The sequence below is a fragment of the Anas acuta genome, chromosome 5 (assembly GCF_963932015.1).
Source record: "Anas acuta chromosome 5, bAnaAcu1.1, whole genome shotgun sequence".
In the NCBI taxonomy this organism is placed as follows: domain Eukaryota; kingdom Metazoa; phylum Chordata; class Aves; order Anseriformes; family Anatidae; genus Anas; species Anas acuta.
Window position 1 is genome coordinate 62,999,594 of NC_088983.1, and position 20,357 is coordinate 63,019,950.

Consider the following 20,357-nt stretch of genomic DNA (forward strand, 5'->3'; position numbering starts at 1 on the left):
AATTCACATCACCTTTTCATTTACTTTAGTATTTCCAAACTCTTTAAAGGCTTTTATAAAGTTATTTTTGTCAACTTCCAAATTAATTCAAATAAGAAAGATAGCAAAAGAATATCGCTTTTTAACTTGGGTTGCTTTTATGCAACTTAATGAATATTTAGGACTTAAATCTTCACCAATTCTTCACCAAGCATCCAGAAACATTCTCAACTTGGTCAAGTCTACAAAGTGAAAATTAATTTTTATATCATGTTTGAAACTGTGGCCCTCCTTCATTAGGTAACATTTTTGTAACTTCTGCATGTCCTGCAAAATATGTTATACAATTCACTGCTTGCACTAAAGAAAGGAAAAAGATTAATACAGTCAGTCAAAGAGAGAAAACAATGGGTACAAATTACAAGGAAAGTAAAAAGAAGCTGTAACTTCAGATTTTGGGATGTTCTTGATGGATAGAAATCACTATCATTGCAAAAAGTCAGAATTTCCACTGCAATAAGAAATGTTTGTCTACAGTGATGTTTCGCTCACTCTTTTATGGTCTGTGTTTTCTTTTTCTTTAAAAGAAAATGTAATAAGCAACCCCATAGAAAGTTTTTATCTTTGCTTTTCACTTTTCTTGATGAGATCCCCAGAATAGGGAAAAAAAATAATAATAATAATTCAGTTTTGCATCACAGAACACTTCCATACTTATTCTACCAAAATAGTTGCTCCGGCTGCTACGTAACTGTTCTGATACTCATCTTGGTCTGACATTATTGTGCAATACTGCAGTACTGAGGACAGTGCCAAAATATGTTCTATACTATACAAAAGGGATGCTGTGTGTGTGATATTTTACTTCTTGTCCTGGGTATTTGTCATATCAGATACAGTATCAGGGCACAGTATGTTCCTATAGGTGGACACACATCTTCTGCCTTGGGTGGTCAGCAACTATAAATACCATGTACACCACAAACCACGAAATTTCTCTTAACTGCCTCCACATTGACTTCAGCATGTGTAAAACACACTTCTCAGAACGACATCCTGAAGACTGCAAGGTATGAAAACGCACTATTTCTTTTATTTTTTCCTCAAATGCTTGATAAACTTCTCTCACTTTTTGTTTCTTTTCTGGCTTCAGGTTGTATCTTTTCCAAAATTACAGCAGAGATTAAAATGCACCACAAGGGTTTCACCACCATTAAGAGGATTACGTTTTATGTCTTGAGCAGTGTAAAGCTGTCAAATCAAACAGGGTATTTTCTTCTCTTAATCCATATACAAGGGATTGTCATTAGTCACATTTGAATTTACTCCGATTCAGTTTGACTCTATGCTGTTGGCTATGTATAGCTGCTAAAGAGCATTATGCAAACAATTAGGTTTCTGTTGTAAAAGCATAACTAGATTGCAATACAACTCAGAATCAGGAGATAGCCTGGTGCTTTCATTTACGGAAGTAAAAGGCAACAAGGAGACAAAATGCATCAATTAGAGAAAAAGCAGTCTCAAACCAACACATTTGGACTCAGATGTAGAAAAACAAACCAGCTACTTAGCCGTACAAATTCTCTGCACAGTAGAGTTTAATGAAACAAGCCAAAAATCTAGCTATGAGGAAGATGACAGCAGCAGATGCCAAGAGCAGCAAGGCAGAGAAAAGAAACACAACCTCAGTGGGGGGTAACATGGCATATAATAGGAAAAAGCCAGAAAGGGAAAATAATTATTTCACGTTCCATTTAATTGAAAAGAGAGGTCCAGGGGAAAGATCTAGAAAGAGTTACTTTTATCTTGGACATCACAAACCTAATGCCAGCTGCATATGCAATGACATACAGATCAGCAATGTAGGTCTAATGCCTTCAACTACTGAAGCAGTATATGCCAAAAACTTGTCTAGATTTTCCACTTGCACCAGCTAGACTAATACAAACATTCTCTCTCCCCAATGAACCTTTTCCTCATATATATCTAGACTGTCCCAGCTACAACATAATGACTATTAAAATTGTGGAATAAGATATGTTGTCCTTACCAACAGGGATGAACTTGTTAGGAAGGTTGGGGGTAGCTTGGGATGCAGCGACCATGAGATGGTGGAGTTCAAGATCGAACTTGGTGGAAGAAGTAAGGCTAAAAGCAGGATTGTAGCCCTGGACTTTTGGAGAGCCAACTTCGAGCTCTTCCGGGACCTGCTTGGGAGTATCTCATGGGATAGGTTGCTAGAAGGCAAGGGTGCACGTGAGAGCTGGGCTACATTTAAACAGCACTTCTTCCAAGCTCAGGATTGGGGCATCCATAAGAGCAGGAAATTGGGGAAGGGGGGAAGGAAACCAGTGTGGATGAGCAAGGAGCTCATCGATAAGATCAAAAGGAAGGTTTATGAAATGTGGGAAAAGGGCCTGTCCTCCTGGGAGGAGCATAGAAGTGTTGTCAGGGCCTGCAGGGACGCGACAAGGAAGGCTAAAGCCCACCTAGAAATGAGGCTTGCAAAAGAGATAAAAGGTAATAAGAAGTTTTTTTTGTTTGTTTGTTTTGTGTTTTTTTTTTTGTTTGTTTGTTTGTTTTTTAAAGTATGTAAACAGTAAAAGGAAGACTAGGGATAATGTGGGTCCCTCGCTGAACGAGGGGGGTGTCCTGGTAATGGGAGACACTGAGAAGGTGGAGATACTGAATGCTTTCTGTGCTTCAGTCTTTACTTCAAGGACTCCCCCCCGGGACTCCTCGACCCTGGAGGGGGGAGAAAGAGTCTGGGAAGTGGAGATCTCCCCCCTTGTTGACAAGGGAGTGGTTCAGGAGCATCTGAGTGGGCTCAACCCACACAAATCCATGGGTCCCGATGGGATGCATCCACATGTGCTAAGGGAGCTGGCAGAGGTGATTGCTGAACCACTCTCTATCATCTTTGAAAGGTCCTGGAGAACAGGAGAGGTGCCTGAAGACTGGAGCCAATGTCACTCTAGTCTTCAAGAAAGGCAAGGAGGATCCGGGAAACTACAGGCCAGTCAGGCTCATCTCTGTCCCTGGAAAGGTGTTGGAACAGCTTGTTCTGGATGCCATCTCCAAGCAATTGGAAGAGATGAAGGTTATGAAGAGTAGTCAGCATGGATTCACCAAGGGCAAGTTGTGCTCAGCCAACCTCGTTGCCTTCTATGATGGCATCAACAGCTGGGTAGATGAGGGGAGAGCGGTGGATGTCATCTACCTTGACTTTAGCAAGGCTTTCAATACTGTCTCCCATGACATCCTGATAGCAAAGCTGAGAAAGTGTGGGATAGAGGAGTGGACAGTAAGGTGGGTTGAGAACTGGCTGACTGGCCGAGCTCAGAGGGTGGTGATCGGAGGAGCAGAGTCTGGCTGGAGGCCCGTGACTAGCGGTGTTCCCCAGGGGTCGGTGCTGGGTCCGGTCTTGTTCAACATCTTCATCGATGACCTTGATGAGGTGTTGTGGTTCCGCTCAAGTGGGCAGCCGAGCTCCACCACAGCCGCTCTCTCACTCCCCCTCCTCAAAGAGGAATGGGGAGAAAATATGAGGAAAAGGGCTCAGGTTGAGACAAGGATGAGAAGATCATGCAGTAATGATTGTAACGGGCAAAACAGACTCGGCATAGGGAGTTAGTAAGATTTATCGTTTATTACTAACAAGCTAGAGAAGTGAGAAACAAAGGAAAGAAGAGGGGGGAAAGAAGAAGAGGGAAAGAAGAAGGGTTTGGCCAACCTCTTTTCAGTGGTTTGTGGAGACAGGACAAGGAGTAATGGCCACAAGACAGAGCCCAGGAAGTTCCACACCAACATGCGAAAGAACTTCTTCACGGTGAGGGTGACAGAGCACTGGGATAGGCTGCCCAGGGAGGTTGTGGGGTCTCCTTCTCTGGAGATATTCAAGGCCTGTCTGGATGCCTACCTGGGCAGCCTGTTCTACGGAAACTGCCTTGGCAGGGGTGTTGGACCCAATGATCTCTTGAGGTCCCTTCCAACCCCTTCAATTCTGTGATTCTGTGATATCAAAATATGTCATGCAATGAGGTTCAAACGAGACAGCTCTAGGCATCACTTTATGAAGCAATGTTACTTATCACAGTGCTTTATTCAAAGATGCGTAACTATTAAAAATCTGACTTTTTAAATCATTAACTTGGTGGTAGTGAAGTAGTAGCTGGTCAATTGCAATGGTGTAAGGAAATCTCATCATAAGAACAGATGAAAATGAGTAAGTCTTGACACTGATTTATGAAATTATTTAAGTGAGAAGTTGCATATATGCAATCATTTATGCTCCATAGGTTCTTTCATTCTAAAGAAGGATCTATATACACAAGAAAACAAATCCAAATGTTCTCCATTTCCTTTGCAGCAATTTAGAATGATAATAAGAATTATATTTTTTTAAGAATTTTCCCATATTTATAGGACAGTACTGCAATAATCATATGCTTATAACATTATAGCTCCAATGCTTGTTAAAAAAAAAAAAAAGATAATTTGATTTTAATGAAAGTTAAGTGTGGAACCCCTATTTTTTTTTTCTGCCATACACTCTGCAAATTTCTGCCACACATCTCTGCCACCTGATCAAAAAGAACCAGACTACTTTACTTGAATATTGCCCGTCGACTTTTTAATGAAACTAATTATAATGAATGCTGCAGTACTGTCAACCAATATACCTCCTGACAGCATTAATTTGAAATAAAGACATGAATTTGGAAAAAGCATTTTGGTATACAGAACATTACGATTAATTTAGTAGCATAACATTTAACATTTATTCTGGAGCTTTTATTTTAGGTTACATATTTTTAACTTGTAATAGAAGATGATTCCACCAGTACTTACCACTAATAAGGATAAGAAGGTAAGCCATGAAATAAGTAACATTCTATTAAAGATTTAATGTCATGGATGAAATGAGTTTATGTAACAAAAATTCTCATGTCTGACATACCTCTACATTTTCCACAAGGTACATTCACTTACAATAATTCTAAGACATCAGTATAAAGACATCAAATTTAAAATACTTTAACAAATATGCTATACCACAAATGGACAGAGACATTTCATACACACTTTTATATGTGAAATGTTTTCAGTCCACAAAGATATATTTGTTTTCTCTTCTAATGTCTAGTATCAACAAGGGAGGTTAACCTGTGTATCAATTCTTTCATTAATTCAAAAAAAAAAAAAAAAAAAAAGCAGAAAGGTCATTGAAAGGTCATTTGCTAATTTCAGTGGAAAAAAGAGGTGGCTGGGGGAGCGGTGAAGACCAAATCCATGTCTGAAGAGATACACACATTCATCAGCTAAGGACAGTATTAAAAGTCAGACTACTCTCATTTCACACTCCTCACTATCCACACATTCCACTCAAAATACACAGATGTATTTTTTTCATCCAATACCTACAGACACAAGAACTGCTGAATGCAATGGTTGTAAAATTTTGGATTTTCTATACTAAGATATTAATCTTATCCAAAGTAAAGACTGCATTAATACTGATGAAATGCTCAAAAGCAATTCTTTTTTTTTTTTTTTTTTTTTTTTAAACAAACAAACAAAAACACCCCAGAATTTAGCAGCAGTTAGTAATTCCTGTGTTTTTTATAGCAGTGTAGTTGTAAATCATAGCTTTTGGGAAGTGGGATAGCAAAAAGATAGGGTGATAAAGGTGTTGATTGATTGCAAAACAGATATTGCTCTGTGGAGTCTGAACAACGACAGGAAGTGTGAAGGGGATGGAGATTAGCTGATGCCAAATAAAAGAAGCAAACAAAATGCCTTATCTAATAGAATCTTAAGAGATTTTACAAAAGCACTGCACAAGATAAAGGCATGATAGGAAGAAAAGAATGAAACTGGAAATGGTATTTTAGGAAACTCAAAGAGTTCAAGAAACAACATGTAAGAAATGGGATAGTTAACACTTGCTGAGAATGCAAATCATGGAGCCTGGGTTACACAGCAGGAGAGATCTGCTGGAAGAATACACTACGTCTGTTTATCTACACTGGTTGTACGGTTTTCATAGGTGAAACTGTTGAGAAGTAAGAAGACACGTTTGGCATAGACAGGTTGCAGCAGAGAAAATAACAGTTTATAAACATTACATGAATACACACTAAGAAAACAGTATGCTAAGTAGTACTAAGAGCAGTAGGTAAATTAATACTAGCATTAATATATCAGTCAATATATTAAACATTCTTAATGTATAAAATTGTTGGTATTTAAAGTTCCAAAGTCATAATGCAGATAACTACCACAAGCAGACATTTCTGTTTTCAGACACTGGATCTATCTCAGACAAGTGAACTTCTAGTGTTATTAATACTAAAGTGCGGTAAGTATAGTAAACTTACATTCTTGAAGAGTTGTTCTGCAAGTTCTCTAACATGTTTTATCATTTTTGGTGGATTACCTTCCTCAGCTTTAATTCTTTCAACTTCAAAGGCTACCAACTTTAAAAAAAAAAAAAGAAAAAAAGAAAAAAAAATGTTTATGATTCAACTAATATAATTTATTTCCTGTTTAAATTACAAAATGTTAATCTTAAATTGAAACTGAGAAAAAAGGAAAAAAGGAAAGAAAAAAGAAAAAGCACAACCTGCGCTGTCACATTGCTCTAGAACATAAGATTCTTATAGAGCTTCTGCTGCCAGAGTCTAACCTAACACAGAGTCCTACAAACCTAAAACATTCCTTTAACGTTTCTAATGCTATAGTTTACATTTCTCCAATGCACTGCTACTATGCAAACTCTATTTGTACTGTACATTCAAATAAAAAACAGCACAGGAAAAGTACGGTACTGCTTTTTAACAGAAAAAAATGTTTGTCCCAGTTGATTTTGTTGGGTATGTATTTAATTTAATATTTCTCCATTACTTTTTCAATGTTTTAAGAATGTAATTAGATTACTCAAAATAATTCTGTACTAACACATGTGATTCATTATAAATTTCCAAACCTGACAATAAGAACAGCATTATCATGATTTACACAAATGTTTAACTTCATACATATGAGCAGGGCACAGTTTTATGAAAGTAAGCTAAAAATGCATGTTTAGTAGATAATGAGAATTGAAAAGATTAGCATAAACTTTAAATAACAGATAAACTTTGTATAATAGACAGTTTGGAAACATTTAAGTTTTTTACGTTACAATGTCATTGGTACATTTTAATTTATTTGGATAAAAAAACAGTTTTCACCTCATCGAAAAGATCACAGGCCCTAAAGGGTGGACCCCTCTCTGACACAAAACCAGCAAATGCCATTCCATTGAGAACTTTGGTTAGAAAGTCATTTTCAATTAAGCCTCGCTGGCCCAAGAAGGCTGCCTGCATTAGAGATAGAAAACAAGGCAAGTATTTTATCAGCATCATAACTATTTATTTATAAGCAACTATATATTTTCATCAGCTTGTAGTAATATGAAGTACTTTCTAATGAGAAAGTTTTTATATTACATAAGATGTCTTTGTACCTAAATTCAGGAGTGAAGTAACAATATTTTGGTGCACACATTTTATAAATCTCACAGGTAATAAAACAAAACTGATACTTTTAAGTATTGTCTTGTAGGAACATGTATGTTTTCAAAATTCCTTGATTATCCCTCAAATGTTTCTTTATATTAAATTTTAATGTTAACTTTACTTCATGTTCATCACTATCTCAACAATTACTCCCACTATAATGCACTGATATAATGCTATGTCAAAACTATATGCTGCTAAATTGATAAATTTTACATGTCAACAGCAATGGAAAAAAAAAAGGGTTTTTTTAAGCACTCATTCAAAAGGCAAGCACCTGGAGATAAAACAACACAAACAAATGCTAACTAAATAAAAATAACTTTCTGATTTACCTTGTGGAAATGAATGACTGGTTCAGCATGAATTCTGATCAGCTGAAGGCAAGACCGGTATCCTTGGAAAAGTTGCGCAAATAACCTAAGGAAGATTGCTCGCACTTCTTTATCCTGCGAGATGTAATTGAACATGCTGTCAAAACATTTTAATTTCCTAATTTTTTCTACACTTTGTATAAAGCTACCTGATAAACGCCTACAAATTTGCCAACCAGTGCAGCAGTGCAGCATGTGTAGTGCAGATATGCACGCATGCAAAACTATCCGATGCAAGCAAGGCTACAGTTTCACTGACCTGTCTCTGGATGGCAATACAGATGGTAATGATTATTACATATCGACCCTGTCACTCCTGCTGCTCCTTTTTCACACCTGCACATTAGTGTCAGGGTAATCAAGAGTAGCTGAGTGGTCACGTGGAAAAACCCAAGAAGGAACCAACCTGTGTGAAAACTGACGCTAATGAAAGAAAAAGGGGTATCTTTGCCTGGATTTATTCCCTCAAATAGGCCAGCTCTGCAGCACTACACAAAGGCAGCGCCACTGGAGCAGGCAGGAGGGCAGGGAGCCACAGGAGTCTAAGCTGGCAGTGGTGCCGGGAGCCTGGCTCAGAGTGGGACAGGCATCATGCTGCACAGCCTGCTGCAGGGATTGCTCTGAGTTTTGCTCAACTACTTTTTTATGACTCTTCCAACTCAAATCTTCACACGCCAATCTAGTGCAGCCAAAACAAGCCAGGGTTAGCTTAAAAAGTTAAAAATAGTAGGTCTTTAAAGTCCTGGTTATCTTTGACTTAAATGAGCAGGGGAGTGCTTAAATAAACATTGAGGGTTTAGTGGAAATGATATGAACAGATGAGGGCAGACTTGGGGCAGGGACATCTTCAGTCCAAATGCACCTAAAAACATTGTTCAAATCCTGTGTGACCCACAGTATTTTCATTTTTCCCTCAAGTACCTAATCAGACCATGGCCATGTCTAAAACGTGAGGTCCTAAAATTTGTTTTAAAACCTCAGTTTTTGTGGCGTCTCGAACAATTTTTTCAACAAATTTCAATTTGAAAAATTGCAAGCAGCAAAGAATATTACATTATCAAATTGGGTAAACAGCTGATGAGCTGTTTAATCAACGAGTTAGTATAAATTAAGTAAGTTTAAGCTTTCAATAACTTTTTTAAAGAACTAAATATCTGTAAGATTCCATAAAGCTGTCCTTTGTGAATGTTTTTCTAGATGTGTTGTCTGATCATTGTTATTCAATTTTTACGTTATTTTTGTAAGGACTCACTTTACTGAGAGACATTCTAGGTTTGTTTGGGTCCAAGCTGCTCTCTAGGATTTTAACACATTCCCTGACTTTTTGGACATCTTGAAAACATGGTTATTTCTTTCAGATTTAACAAAATTCATATTTCCATATAAAATGACATTAGTTTATAACTTCACTGTCCAAAATGAGATCTTAGCTGAATTCTGAAACTAGTCTAAGTGAAATTTGGATTACATTTTTGGATTTTAGTTTAGACTATCAAATCCAGTTCAATTCTACACACTTGCAGGCTAAAGCAAGCAGGATTACCAAATTATTAAGTTGTCATGGCTTTGCAATTATTTTTAATCCAAGTTAACTAGATTTCAGTAAAAAACAAAACAAAACAAAAACCAACAACTTTTTTTTTAAACTACAGACAATTGTTTATCATTTCATTTAAGTTGAAGTTCATCAAAGCCAAAAGCAGTATTAAAATACCATGGAATTCATTTCCCAATATTTTCTAATATAAAATACCTATCATTATTAGATATCAGAATGCTGCTACAGAGCAGAATGCAAAGTCCTATGCCAATTCTTTGCTCTACCAACAACACTGTAAAGGATATGGACAAGAAAACACAAAGGCAAAATTCTTTAAAGAAATTTAGTCTAAAATTTCAAGGGTTTTTTGTTTAAGAAAGTCAGACATAACATAGAAATCTTACCAGCATTTTTGCGTGTGATAAAGCTGTTCGTGGGGGAGGGAATGCATAATCTGCTGTTTCCAAATCAGGATGCAAAACCTAGAGAATTTTTAAAATAATTTTTCCCCTCATTTTGCTGAGGCAAGAACAATTTATTTTTTCTGCTTTCTCAAAATAATATTTACTGATAGTAAATACTTCGAATAATCAATTGAGATAAATTATAAAGACTTAATGGAAATAAAGGCGGGGTTAATTTATCAAATTCATGTTTCTACATGTAAGCTAGTTACCAAAACCCCTATTACAGTCAATGAACCTAATTAACACAGTAAAAAGTTTTGTTGTTTTTTTTTTCCTAGACAGAAAACTCAACAGCTTTCTTGGGTAATTCATTATTGATCACTTTCAGATATTAATAAAGAGGCATTAGAGAAATAAACTTTAAGAATTTCGAATGTACTATTAGGAAAATCACTACCTTGCTCTTAAATAGGGAAAAAACTTCCTTTAGTAGTAAATTAAATTACTGATGATGTTAACTGTAACTTCAGATCATAAATTATTCTGAAAGGAGGACTGTTGGCATGTATCATACTTTTAAATCTCACATTTCCAGTGTGTTTGAAAGCAACTGAATACCAAAATTCTATTTTCTTGCTTTTGAAAGAGGTGAGAGAATAGAAAATGGTTTTCTATCAAAACATACTAGAGAAAGTGCCATTTGAGTCTGATGTAGCAGTGGCTCTGGGAGCTGAGAGAGATGAATACATTCAGGAATTTTAATTGTGCCTCCATCCAGGTCTGCAATGATTACATCTAACTGTAAAGGACAAAAATATTAGTGGTTGTGCTGCAAGCATTATCCTGTGAGCATGGCTTAAAAACACAACAGTTGAAATTTCATGACCTGCACATAAATTAACATAAACAAATTAAAACAGTTTGAACTTTAACGTATAGAATACTTTTGTGAAAGGAAATGCTCTAAATACTTCAAATTACTGAACATGGCTGTGAAAAATGAATGGAAACCCAACTCCTTCTTGATGTTCCAGGTCTGTGTTCAGTGATTTGGGATATTGAATTCCCTGTTTTCAAAAAGACACAACGATGACAACTCTAAGTAAAATTACATGTTTCTAGGAACCTCTGTAACCCTGGTTCAGGTTCTGAAATATGTATTTAAAAGCACAAATAAAGTAACATAATTGGGAATAAGTTTGAAAATGCCAAAAATTATTTGTTCGTATTTATGGCTGACATGACAAAGCTGGAAATAGATCCATTCCTTCCCATCCTGCACTGGAATCAAATAATTTCCTTTTTCTGCTTTATAGACTTAAAATATTTATAGAAGAATTACTGATTTTCCTTTTTTCCTCATCGGTCTTATCAAGCCTTCTACAGTAATATTTTAGAAGTATATGAATGGTTCATATGAACATCTCTGAAGTATGGAAAATCCCTGCAACTAAACATCCTAGGTAATTCTGTGACTATGAATATTCTAGGTATACATACTTACAAGTTCATGAATGTCATTACGAAAGACAGAATGTACACCAATTATGAAAGGCGTTGGTGAGCTGAGAACTTCCAATAGCTGTGCAGGAAGAATTGGAATATAGGGATAACTGTGAAAAGAATAAATAAAATAAAAATAAAATAAAATAAAATAAAAGCTTCTGACTATTCCTGTGCATAGCACAGCTTATATTTTTTTAAATCTTCCTGCTGCAAATTAAATTTACTATAAACAACTTTTTCTTTTTTTAAGACAAAAGATGAAATACCTCTTTATAAAGTACCTGTTAAAGGAATATCTGAGATGTAAACTCAGAAACTATTATAGTGTCTACATTTTCTTATAAAAAAAGGTATTTTTAAAAATAAAAATCAATTTATATTTGTAATGTTTATGTTATACAGATATTCATCCACAACTTTCAGGTAACTAGTGACATTACGGTTGTGGATAATACTTTCATTTTTCAAAGCACTGCTAGGTTTTGGAGAGAAAGCTACAATTCATCCTTTCACGAAATATTAATAAGAAATCTCAAGATGAAATTGTTCACTTTGATACTGAAGTAGCAGCTACACGTTATATGAAGAACCATTTCAGATATTGTTTACTTGATTAAAGTTGTCAATTTGAAAAAAATAAGTCTTTTCATCAGAGCAACATTAAAATCTGGATCTCAATAAATGCATTTTCAACTCCTAACTGATAATTATGATTAAAAATTTACATTCATTACTACTCCATCATATAAGCAAACATATTCCAAAACTACTTTCCATTTTTTTATTTCTTACTCTATAATCCAAGTATGTCCACCCAGGAAATATTTTAAACAAATACAAGATGCTACTAAAGTACAAGCTTCTTTTAAAACAGATAAGTGAGAATTACATGTCTTTTTGCTTAAAATCCAAATGATTTGACATTAAGTTTTCCATTTCAAAAAGCTGGACTCAGTTATAGCTTTTTAGAGAGGTTCAACTTGTTGATTTAAATTCCTTCTCTGGTGGACATTTGTCAATGACTTAAAACTGTGTTACAAGTTAATACAGATGTTATCTTAGAAACAAAGAATCTTTCAGGTTATAAAGGGCCTCAGGAGATCATTCAGTCCAACCTTCTGCTCAAAGCAGAGTCAATACTGAATAAAGACCAAGTTGTCCTGGGCTTTGTCCAGTTGGGTCCTGAAAACCTACAGGGACAGAGTTTCCACAGTCTTCCACTCTGTTCCAGTGCTTAGTTATCCTCACAATAAAACATGGTTTCCCTGCATCCAGTCAGAAACCTATCCCTCTGCTATTTCAGTTTATGACCACAGTCTCTCATGCTCCTGGCACGCACCTCCTCTTACTTATTGGCACACTGCTATTAGGTCTTGTCCAAATGCTCCCTTTTCCAGGCATTTACTCATCAATTATCACTATCAAGTCTTACCATATGACTGATGCTGTAAGTAGGGTTCTATTGTATTTATAGGTAAGATGTTTCTCCTTTCATTGTTTCCACTGTCTTAACACAACCAGATTTTCACTGATGCAGTGTACAGCTTAGGACTTTTAGATCTGATTGTGAAAAAACTTGGCTTATTTGAATAAACACAGCAAAACTTTTGTTAAGGAGAATGAAATATGAGTTATAAATATAAAACAAGTCAAAGAGTTCAGAGATTTACAGCTCAACTCACCTATATTTGAGGGGAAACATCAAAGACTCCAGAGCCCTACAGGCGTCACTAAGCCTCTGAAAACTTGCAGAGTGAAAGAGAACCTTATTTTCTGTAAGCACGGCACAGAATAAGCTGAGTACATTTTGGATTCCTTTAAAAAAAAAAAAAAGAAAGCAAAGCAAAGAAAAAATAAAACAACTTGCCAAAACAAGACACAAAACTACATTAAAATGTAACCATTTTCTGAAGGAATTTTCAAAAGAATGTGTAAATGCATAAATCACCAACCACCAAGTTTTTCTACCTTTCCTCTAATTAACGTAGCTTCCTTTCTATTTCTCAGGTTGCTAAAACACCATCTGAATATATTTCATATACTTCTACGTTTACAATATGTTATAACTCCCTTTCAACACCACTTTCAAGAACTTCATCCTCTCAGCAACACTTCATAATGACTTCAAACAGTACAATGTGCATCTTCTGCACAGCCTCCTCTGTATCTAGAACTCAGCTGTGGTCACTGATCCATGCTTAACTTCTAAACCTTGATATAAAGTCCATGAAAATAAATCATACTGCAGAGCTCAAAGACAACAAAGAGCCAGATTTCCTAGTAAACACACTCACGCTTTATCTGTGAAGAGCACTGTAGGAGTCACAAGGTTAAAAAAGGGCAGTAAGAGTGTGCATGTCATTTCGAAGGATATGTTAAAGAAGAGCTGACTGCTTAAACAAGCCCCACTAGTTTTAGAGTAAGACAGGCGAATCAGATGATGTTTTTGTTTGTTTGTTATAAATAAATAAATAAATAAATATATAAATATATAACTTTTCTAGGAGATAAAGCCCTATGCTTAGAGGGAAAATCAAAAATATATTTCCTTTAAAACAAAAGTTCCATCCTGAGAAACAGACATGTCTGAGATATGCCAAAATTTATGAAATTTCCTGCAATATTCTGGAATGTATGATGGTTCCCTGAAGACATAGCTTGTGTTATCAAGAAAATAGTCTGTATTACCTTAACAAAACTACTGCTTATCTTAAAACAATCTTCCCAATATGAAGTGACTACTAAGAGCCACCACAGTCATATTATAATTAACGCTTCATTTTGCTTCAGTAACTTTTATTTCATGTTTTGACTATATTTTCCTCTTTGACATTTAAATTTTGCTTCCTATAAAGGACAAGGATTCAGAGGGTTCTTGAGAAAAAGACGCAGTTCTTAGGAGGAAAAAGTCAATAACATAAAAGCTTGTGATTTCTAACTCTGTTCTCCAGGAATCTTAATAGCCGCCTCATGAAATCAAGGCAGAGATTTGAGACAACTCAAGGATGGGAGTCATGGAAAAACTTAGCAAGTTACTGCTGCAAATACTATTGCCTTTAGCAGCATAAATAATGCTGTGCTAGTATAAATCACACTCCTTTGCAATACATGATGTAATGACAGGGTTCAAGAAAAATCAAATCTGCTTATGTGAATCAAACACCACTTCCCAGCAAATGGTTAGAAGTTAACTTGATACAGGGTCCTTTCTTGTATGCAAGCATGTATAGATTTGTACTCCAGCTTAGAAACTGTTTGTTGCCTGTACAACACAAATACTCACTTTTGGTGAATATAAGCTTTTGGAACAACTTTGGTAATTATCTCAAAAAGCCTCTTACAGTTCAAATATCCATAACTAGAAGATTATTGCAAGAGGTGGTTTTCCACTCTGTACATCTTAAAATTGCAATCTAGGCTGGGAGTTATAAAAACACTGAACATGACAGTTATAAAACATTTTCTGGATATTATTGACTATACAACTGTGTATTCTACAAAAAATAAAAACATTCATTTAATGAAAGCATTCAACAGGAAAATCAACCTTTTTTCTTGCAATGTGACATTCTCTCATTGTAGATTGTAATGATTCAAGAGTCTAGAAGAAATATCTTAATTCTAATACTTTTAAAAGTCGTAACATTTATCCAGGATCAACATCATTCACTTGAGATCTCTTCTAAATGTAGGATTCCTCATCAGATATCACAACAATACATGGTTCTAAATAGTATGTAACAATTGAACATTTAAAATTATATATATATATATAAATATATAAATATATAAATATTTTACTAACAAAATGCCTAAAGAAGTGGAAATCAGGATTATTTGTTTATGTACAAGGACACCTGCAAGAACTTCTTGGCATCTGAAAATTGGTCTTTTTAAAAAGGTACACATATAGTCTTATTTCTAGTGCCAGAACAAAATATTACAATTAAATTCAAAGTGTTATGGTTAAATTTATTTCTTGTCCTATTAAAAGCAAAACTGAGAACACATTTGCAGTATAGCATGAGATCACAGGTCTCCTAGAGACTAATAAAATGACATGCTATTGTATATCTAATACAGAGAATCTTCATGCTCTTCTATAACATAAAGCTGCGTATCTGTTAGATTTTTATTTTTATCACTGTAAGAAATGGGTTTTGGCAAGTGTCTTCAATTTACAGAAAATTCTGGACATCTAGTACATATACTTTTTTTTTTTTAATTTCTTTCTGATTTTTCAAGATGGTTTATTTTAAGAACCAAGTTCATATATACTATATTAAGACAGATCAAAACTCAGCATTTATCTTCAGTTACTCAACTTTTCTACTTAATAGAGTATGATCTTGATAACCTGAAAAATAAGGTCTTAATTTCCATAAAATAAACAAACAAAAAAGATACAGCAATAACAGGTTTGTCATCTGAATTCAACTACAGCCCTTCCTTCCTCCCCTGGTTTTCTTGAAGGACAAAGTGACAATACTCAGAAAACAACACTTACTAGAGTAAAAAAGGAAGAAAAAAAAGCAAGCAAGCAACCTTTTTTTCTTTAAAAAATATATATATATATTATTAAGCAGTGAGGACTGTATATGAGGCTTTCATAACTTCACTAGGGAAATTAGTCTGGCTTTGCTGTATATTAGCAGCTGTAGATAAAGATGTAGTCTGCACTTCACAAAGGCATTTCACATTGTAGCTTAATCAACCCCAGTATGATCTGACATATAAGATGACTATTTTTAGCTGTTGCCTCCCCTGTATGAACTTGATGCCACGCATAAGAGTATTTACTGCAAATATAGTTTTTATTACATTCCATTAGCTGCCCTCTCAACTGTTAAGTGCCTTCTCACTGGCCACGGAAGACGAATTTGAAATGTTTGCTGTGATGCAAACGCAGCAGCTGTAGCCCCAGCTTTGCTGAGTTAGACAGACACCATTTTATCTACAGAACTTGTGATGATAACCAAAATTGAAAGCATCTCTATCACATACCAGCAGGTTCTGTAAGGAGTAACAGGAAAAAGACAGGACACTGGGGAAGATCCAACTGTGAGTTTGAAAAGGGACAAATGAAAGCTGTCACCAAAGCAAGGAGACAGGCTGGCAGCAGGAAGGAGTGCTCACTGCCCAACACGCGGGAAGGGATAGGAGGCATTTTCTCTCCATTTTGGTGGACCTCGTGGAATGTCTGCAGTCCTTGAAATACGTGGCTAAAAGCATGTGTGAAACGTGTATAAATATTGCTGTCACACGACCAGTCGTTGGCTGAACTCCCTCCCCAAGGACCCAGCGGGGGAGGACAGAAGGGCAGCACCCAGGGCACAGACACTGGCGCACCCTCTCTGTGAGGCTGAACAAAGGCCGGATGCAGGCAAGAAGCATGGGAGCAACGTGCACCCGTTACCTAATGAAACTGGCAGGGCCTGAAGGCATCCTTAGGCTCAGCCTGAGCCTGGGATTTCAATGGTTTCAGTCTCCATCTCAGTTATTTCTAAATTCTCTCAGCCGTTTATGGCATCCCGAAAGCATGAAAAGCAGAAAGTCACCTCTTTAAAACTGACCGCATTTTAGCAGAAGCAGACAAAAGGGACCAGAAACTTGACTTTTAGAGTCCTAGGAATCTCGTGTGCTTACATTTGAAAACAAAATTATTTTCATTTTAGAAAGCTACCTCCAATACAAATGAATATTCACAGTGAGAGTATTTGATTTGTACTATCCATATATAAATCAATAAATGTCTTGTAAGAAATAACAATACAATGCAAATAAACAACAAGGAATAGCCATGGTTATTTCTTCAGTTATAGTTCACAAAAGCTAGATTTAAGGTAGAACGTTGTTGGCTTTTCCCCTTTCCTTTCCTGAATGAAAGCATCATAGCCTAAAGAACATGAAACTTATACCAAAGGAGATATTCTAAAACCTTTTCTGTTTTGTGTTTGCATAGTAGAAGCACTCTTCTCTTGAGAAACTCAGCACCAATACCAACCAACTTCTTGACAGCTGGCTACCCTGTTTGGAGTCACGCTTGGGATAGTGAAATCCAGGTTAACCACTTATACTGACCAACTTGAACAGCCCAGAGAGTCCAGAGAGGTGCTCTTATACCAGCAGCTTTTTTTTTTTTTTTTTAAATACTCTGTATATAATATAGAAGAATATAAAATAAATAAGTGTTCAGGATAGACATCTAAGCTGGTATTTTCTTATTTTCAAGGTGATCGTCACTAACTAACTTGATGCAAAATTATTGCTCCACACACACTTTCTTTTTCAGACATACTTTTTTGCAAGAATAGAAGTGATATGATTGTGAAAGAAATTTACATCTGACAGAATCAAATTACACATAGAAAGATTCTTCATTACTCTCCTGTTTTAAACCATTTAAATAATTGATTAAATTATCTGGCCAAGCCAACAAGGTATTATTTCAAGCCAAGAATGTTATTTACTGAAAACAAACAGTCCAGAATAACAGCCTGAGTCCAGTTTCCTCATGCTGTAAGACAGAATCTTGCCTGTTTGTAACCTTGAACTGCACACTGGTCTTCAGACTCCACACTACATCCGATGCTAATTTGTCAGGGCATAAATAGACAACACGAAAAACAACAAACAAGTTGGTTTTTACAGATTACTCTTTTGCAGTTACGGACAGACATACATCCTGTAAAATATTATACATATGCTGGAAATTTTTGAATAGAGGCTTCCTGACCTTCACTCTTTTAAAGTATTTAAAGAATCTGTAATTTGTTCTAAATTATCTGACATCCTACATCAACAAATGTATCATTCTGCTGCTTCCTGTTGTTGTAGAATTTAAGTATTTATTTAAGTACAATTAAAAAAGTGTACTTGACAAACGATTAACCATCTTCTGTATTGCATGAAATCAAAATATTGTCACTAACATCTTCAGACTTTTTTAGAGAGTTATAAACACAAGATTTGGATTTTATATTCAACTCAACTAGTTGAATACATTATTATGCCAATATGCCACTCTTGAATTACTGGACACAAGAAAAAGCTTAACAGACAAAATAATCCATAATTTAGCCAGACTAATCCAGGAAATGGGTCTACAAAGACTGAAAAGCCTCTCTGAAAGGACAGCGGAGATTGCATAGCACAAGTTCAGTGCCAGGCAGCGTCACTCTCTAAAGGTAACTGGCAAACAAAATAAAGAAAAACTACAAAACTCTTTTCATTTTTATTTTTAGAAGTAACTGCGAAGCACCGCTAATGAATGAATTACATGCTTAGCTAATAAGTAAGTGGCAGCAATTGTACTCAATACTCATATAGGTAATCCTTGCCAAAATGCATTTGTTCACCCAATCAAAAAATTAGACCTTATCTACAATCAACTACAAACAGTTTTTAAAGAAGTGTTATGTCATTCAGTTCAGGATCAATTTACATTTAGCAAATTATGCTGTTCTCTTAGAGCAGGACTGCACTCCATACTGCATGATTAAATGACAGCCAGACTTGCTCACAAATGGGGAGCAACCTAGCTGTACCAGCACAGGGGTTTGTGAGGGTTAATTTATCCTACTGTCTGGCTGGGTAACATGGAAAATGTGTGTCAGACAAGTGCCCCAAGAGATTAATTTATTTGGACTTTGTCAGACTAAGGAGGAAGAGAAGCAGTTTCAAAAGCACAGAGCCTTCAGCTAAAACTCCCTCAAAGAATGGAACACTTCACAACAAGTTTTCTTACTCATCTCTAAGCACACAGAAGCAAACAGTGGGTGTGACACACAGTACCAAAATCAAAACACATTTTTAGAAAGAAAGTTTGGATTTTGGAATGGAAGCGAAGGTAATTTAGTATCCAAACCACAAATGTTGCATGTTCTTTATAAAAAGCAGAGCAAGACAAAGACTTCTCTGCAAAGCAGTCTTCACGGAGGGTGGGAAACGGGAAGGCACAGGAGGATCATACAGAAAGATTATGGTATAAATACCAAAAAGGCCAACTGATCATTCAACATTGTATTCGAAGAGACTGAAAATGGGTATAACAAAAAGGCCTTTCCAGCTGACACATAAATATTCCTACCACTATTGCTCCCTCCAAGTCTAACAAAATTGTGTTCTGTCTACACGGATATAAGCAAATGGTTGCCATCCAAACTCAAATATTATGCAAGCATGAGAAAACAGGGCTCAAACCTAGGAAGACACATAGCTATGTCTGTCATTTGCATGTTGATAACACTTTGTTATTATCAATTTCATTAAGTCCCTCTGCAGACCTGCTTAAAAGAGGAACAAATGCCCCTTGGATTTCTTGAGCCTTCAAATACAAACCTGACTATACACTGAGCAAGCATGAGCTGCATATATATTTTTTTTTCCAGAAGTAACGATGCAGCTAAAGACAATTAATGACAAAATATTTAGAGAACAAGGTCTTCATCTCTGAAAGACAGAAGTGCAAATCCATTTCATATGCATAGTTTTAAAGCTATACATAACCAAAACAAGACTTAAGATAAGCTCAAGATTTATGGCAGTGTTGAGTAGTTTTCTCAATAAAGCAGAACAGACAATGGAAGGTAAAACAGGTAAAATAACCAGGAAGGTAAAATAATGTTTGAAGCATATATTGAAAGTATTCACTTTGCAGAGAGGTAAATGCCAAATTTATATGACAAATCATTTTGAATTGTACAAACGTAACCCATATTACCAATGAAGGTTTGCAACTGATTGTATGCCTGATTGTCTGTCTCATATAGACAGATTTAATAGGTGCTGGGTTTCTATTTCATTATTTTTATTTTACCGAACACATACCAAAACCAATTCCTGTAAAGAATAAATGCCAACAGAATGTCAGTCAAAGCAGGTTTGCATAGGAAATTAAACTTAGAGCTGTTAAGGGGAAGGTATTATTTAAGGTTTCTTTCACCTACAGGGAAGGTAGCAAAGAATATTTCTCTGATATGAAGTTGTT

General features: G+C 35.7%; 1 protein-coding gene and 1 long non-coding RNA gene across 8 annotated transcripts in view; one reads left to right on the forward strand and one right to left on the reverse strand.

Annotated features, from left to right (window-relative positions):
- SBF2 (SET binding factor 2) overlaps window positions 1-20,357 on the reverse strand; it is a 252,394-nt gene that overhangs the window by 104,318 nt on the left and 127,719 nt on the right. For all 6 annotated transcript variants that reach the window (XM_068685291.1, XM_068685290.1, XM_068685294.1 and 3 more), the window contains 7 exons: window positions 13,051-13,183; window positions 11,367-11,475; window positions 10,548-10,661; window positions 9,860-9,937; window positions 7,877-7,990; window positions 7,215-7,343; window positions 6,360-6,458 (listed from right to left, as the gene is read on the reverse strand). In XM_068685291.1, the coding sequence (XP_068541392.1) occupies window positions 6,360-6,458; window positions 7,215-7,343; window positions 7,877-7,990; window positions 9,860-9,937; window positions 10,548-10,661; window positions 11,367-11,475; window positions 13,051-13,183 (776 nt within the window). The remainder of the gene's footprint in view (window positions 1-6,359; window positions 6,459-7,214; window positions 7,344-7,876; window positions 7,991-9,859; window positions 9,938-10,547; window positions 10,662-11,366; window positions 11,476-13,050; window positions 13,184-20,357) is intronic.
- Window positions 396-18,833, forward strand: LOC137858000 (uncharacterized). 2 transcript variants are annotated; one of them, XR_011097461.1, is made up of 4 exons: window positions 396-1,049; window positions 4,771-4,849; window positions 6,286-6,340; window positions 17,331-18,833. It is a non-coding gene; the product is annotated as an uncharacterized lncRNA (long non-coding RNA). The 2 variants fall into 2 exon arrangements; XR_011097459.1 differs by having other exon boundaries at window positions 4,783-4,849.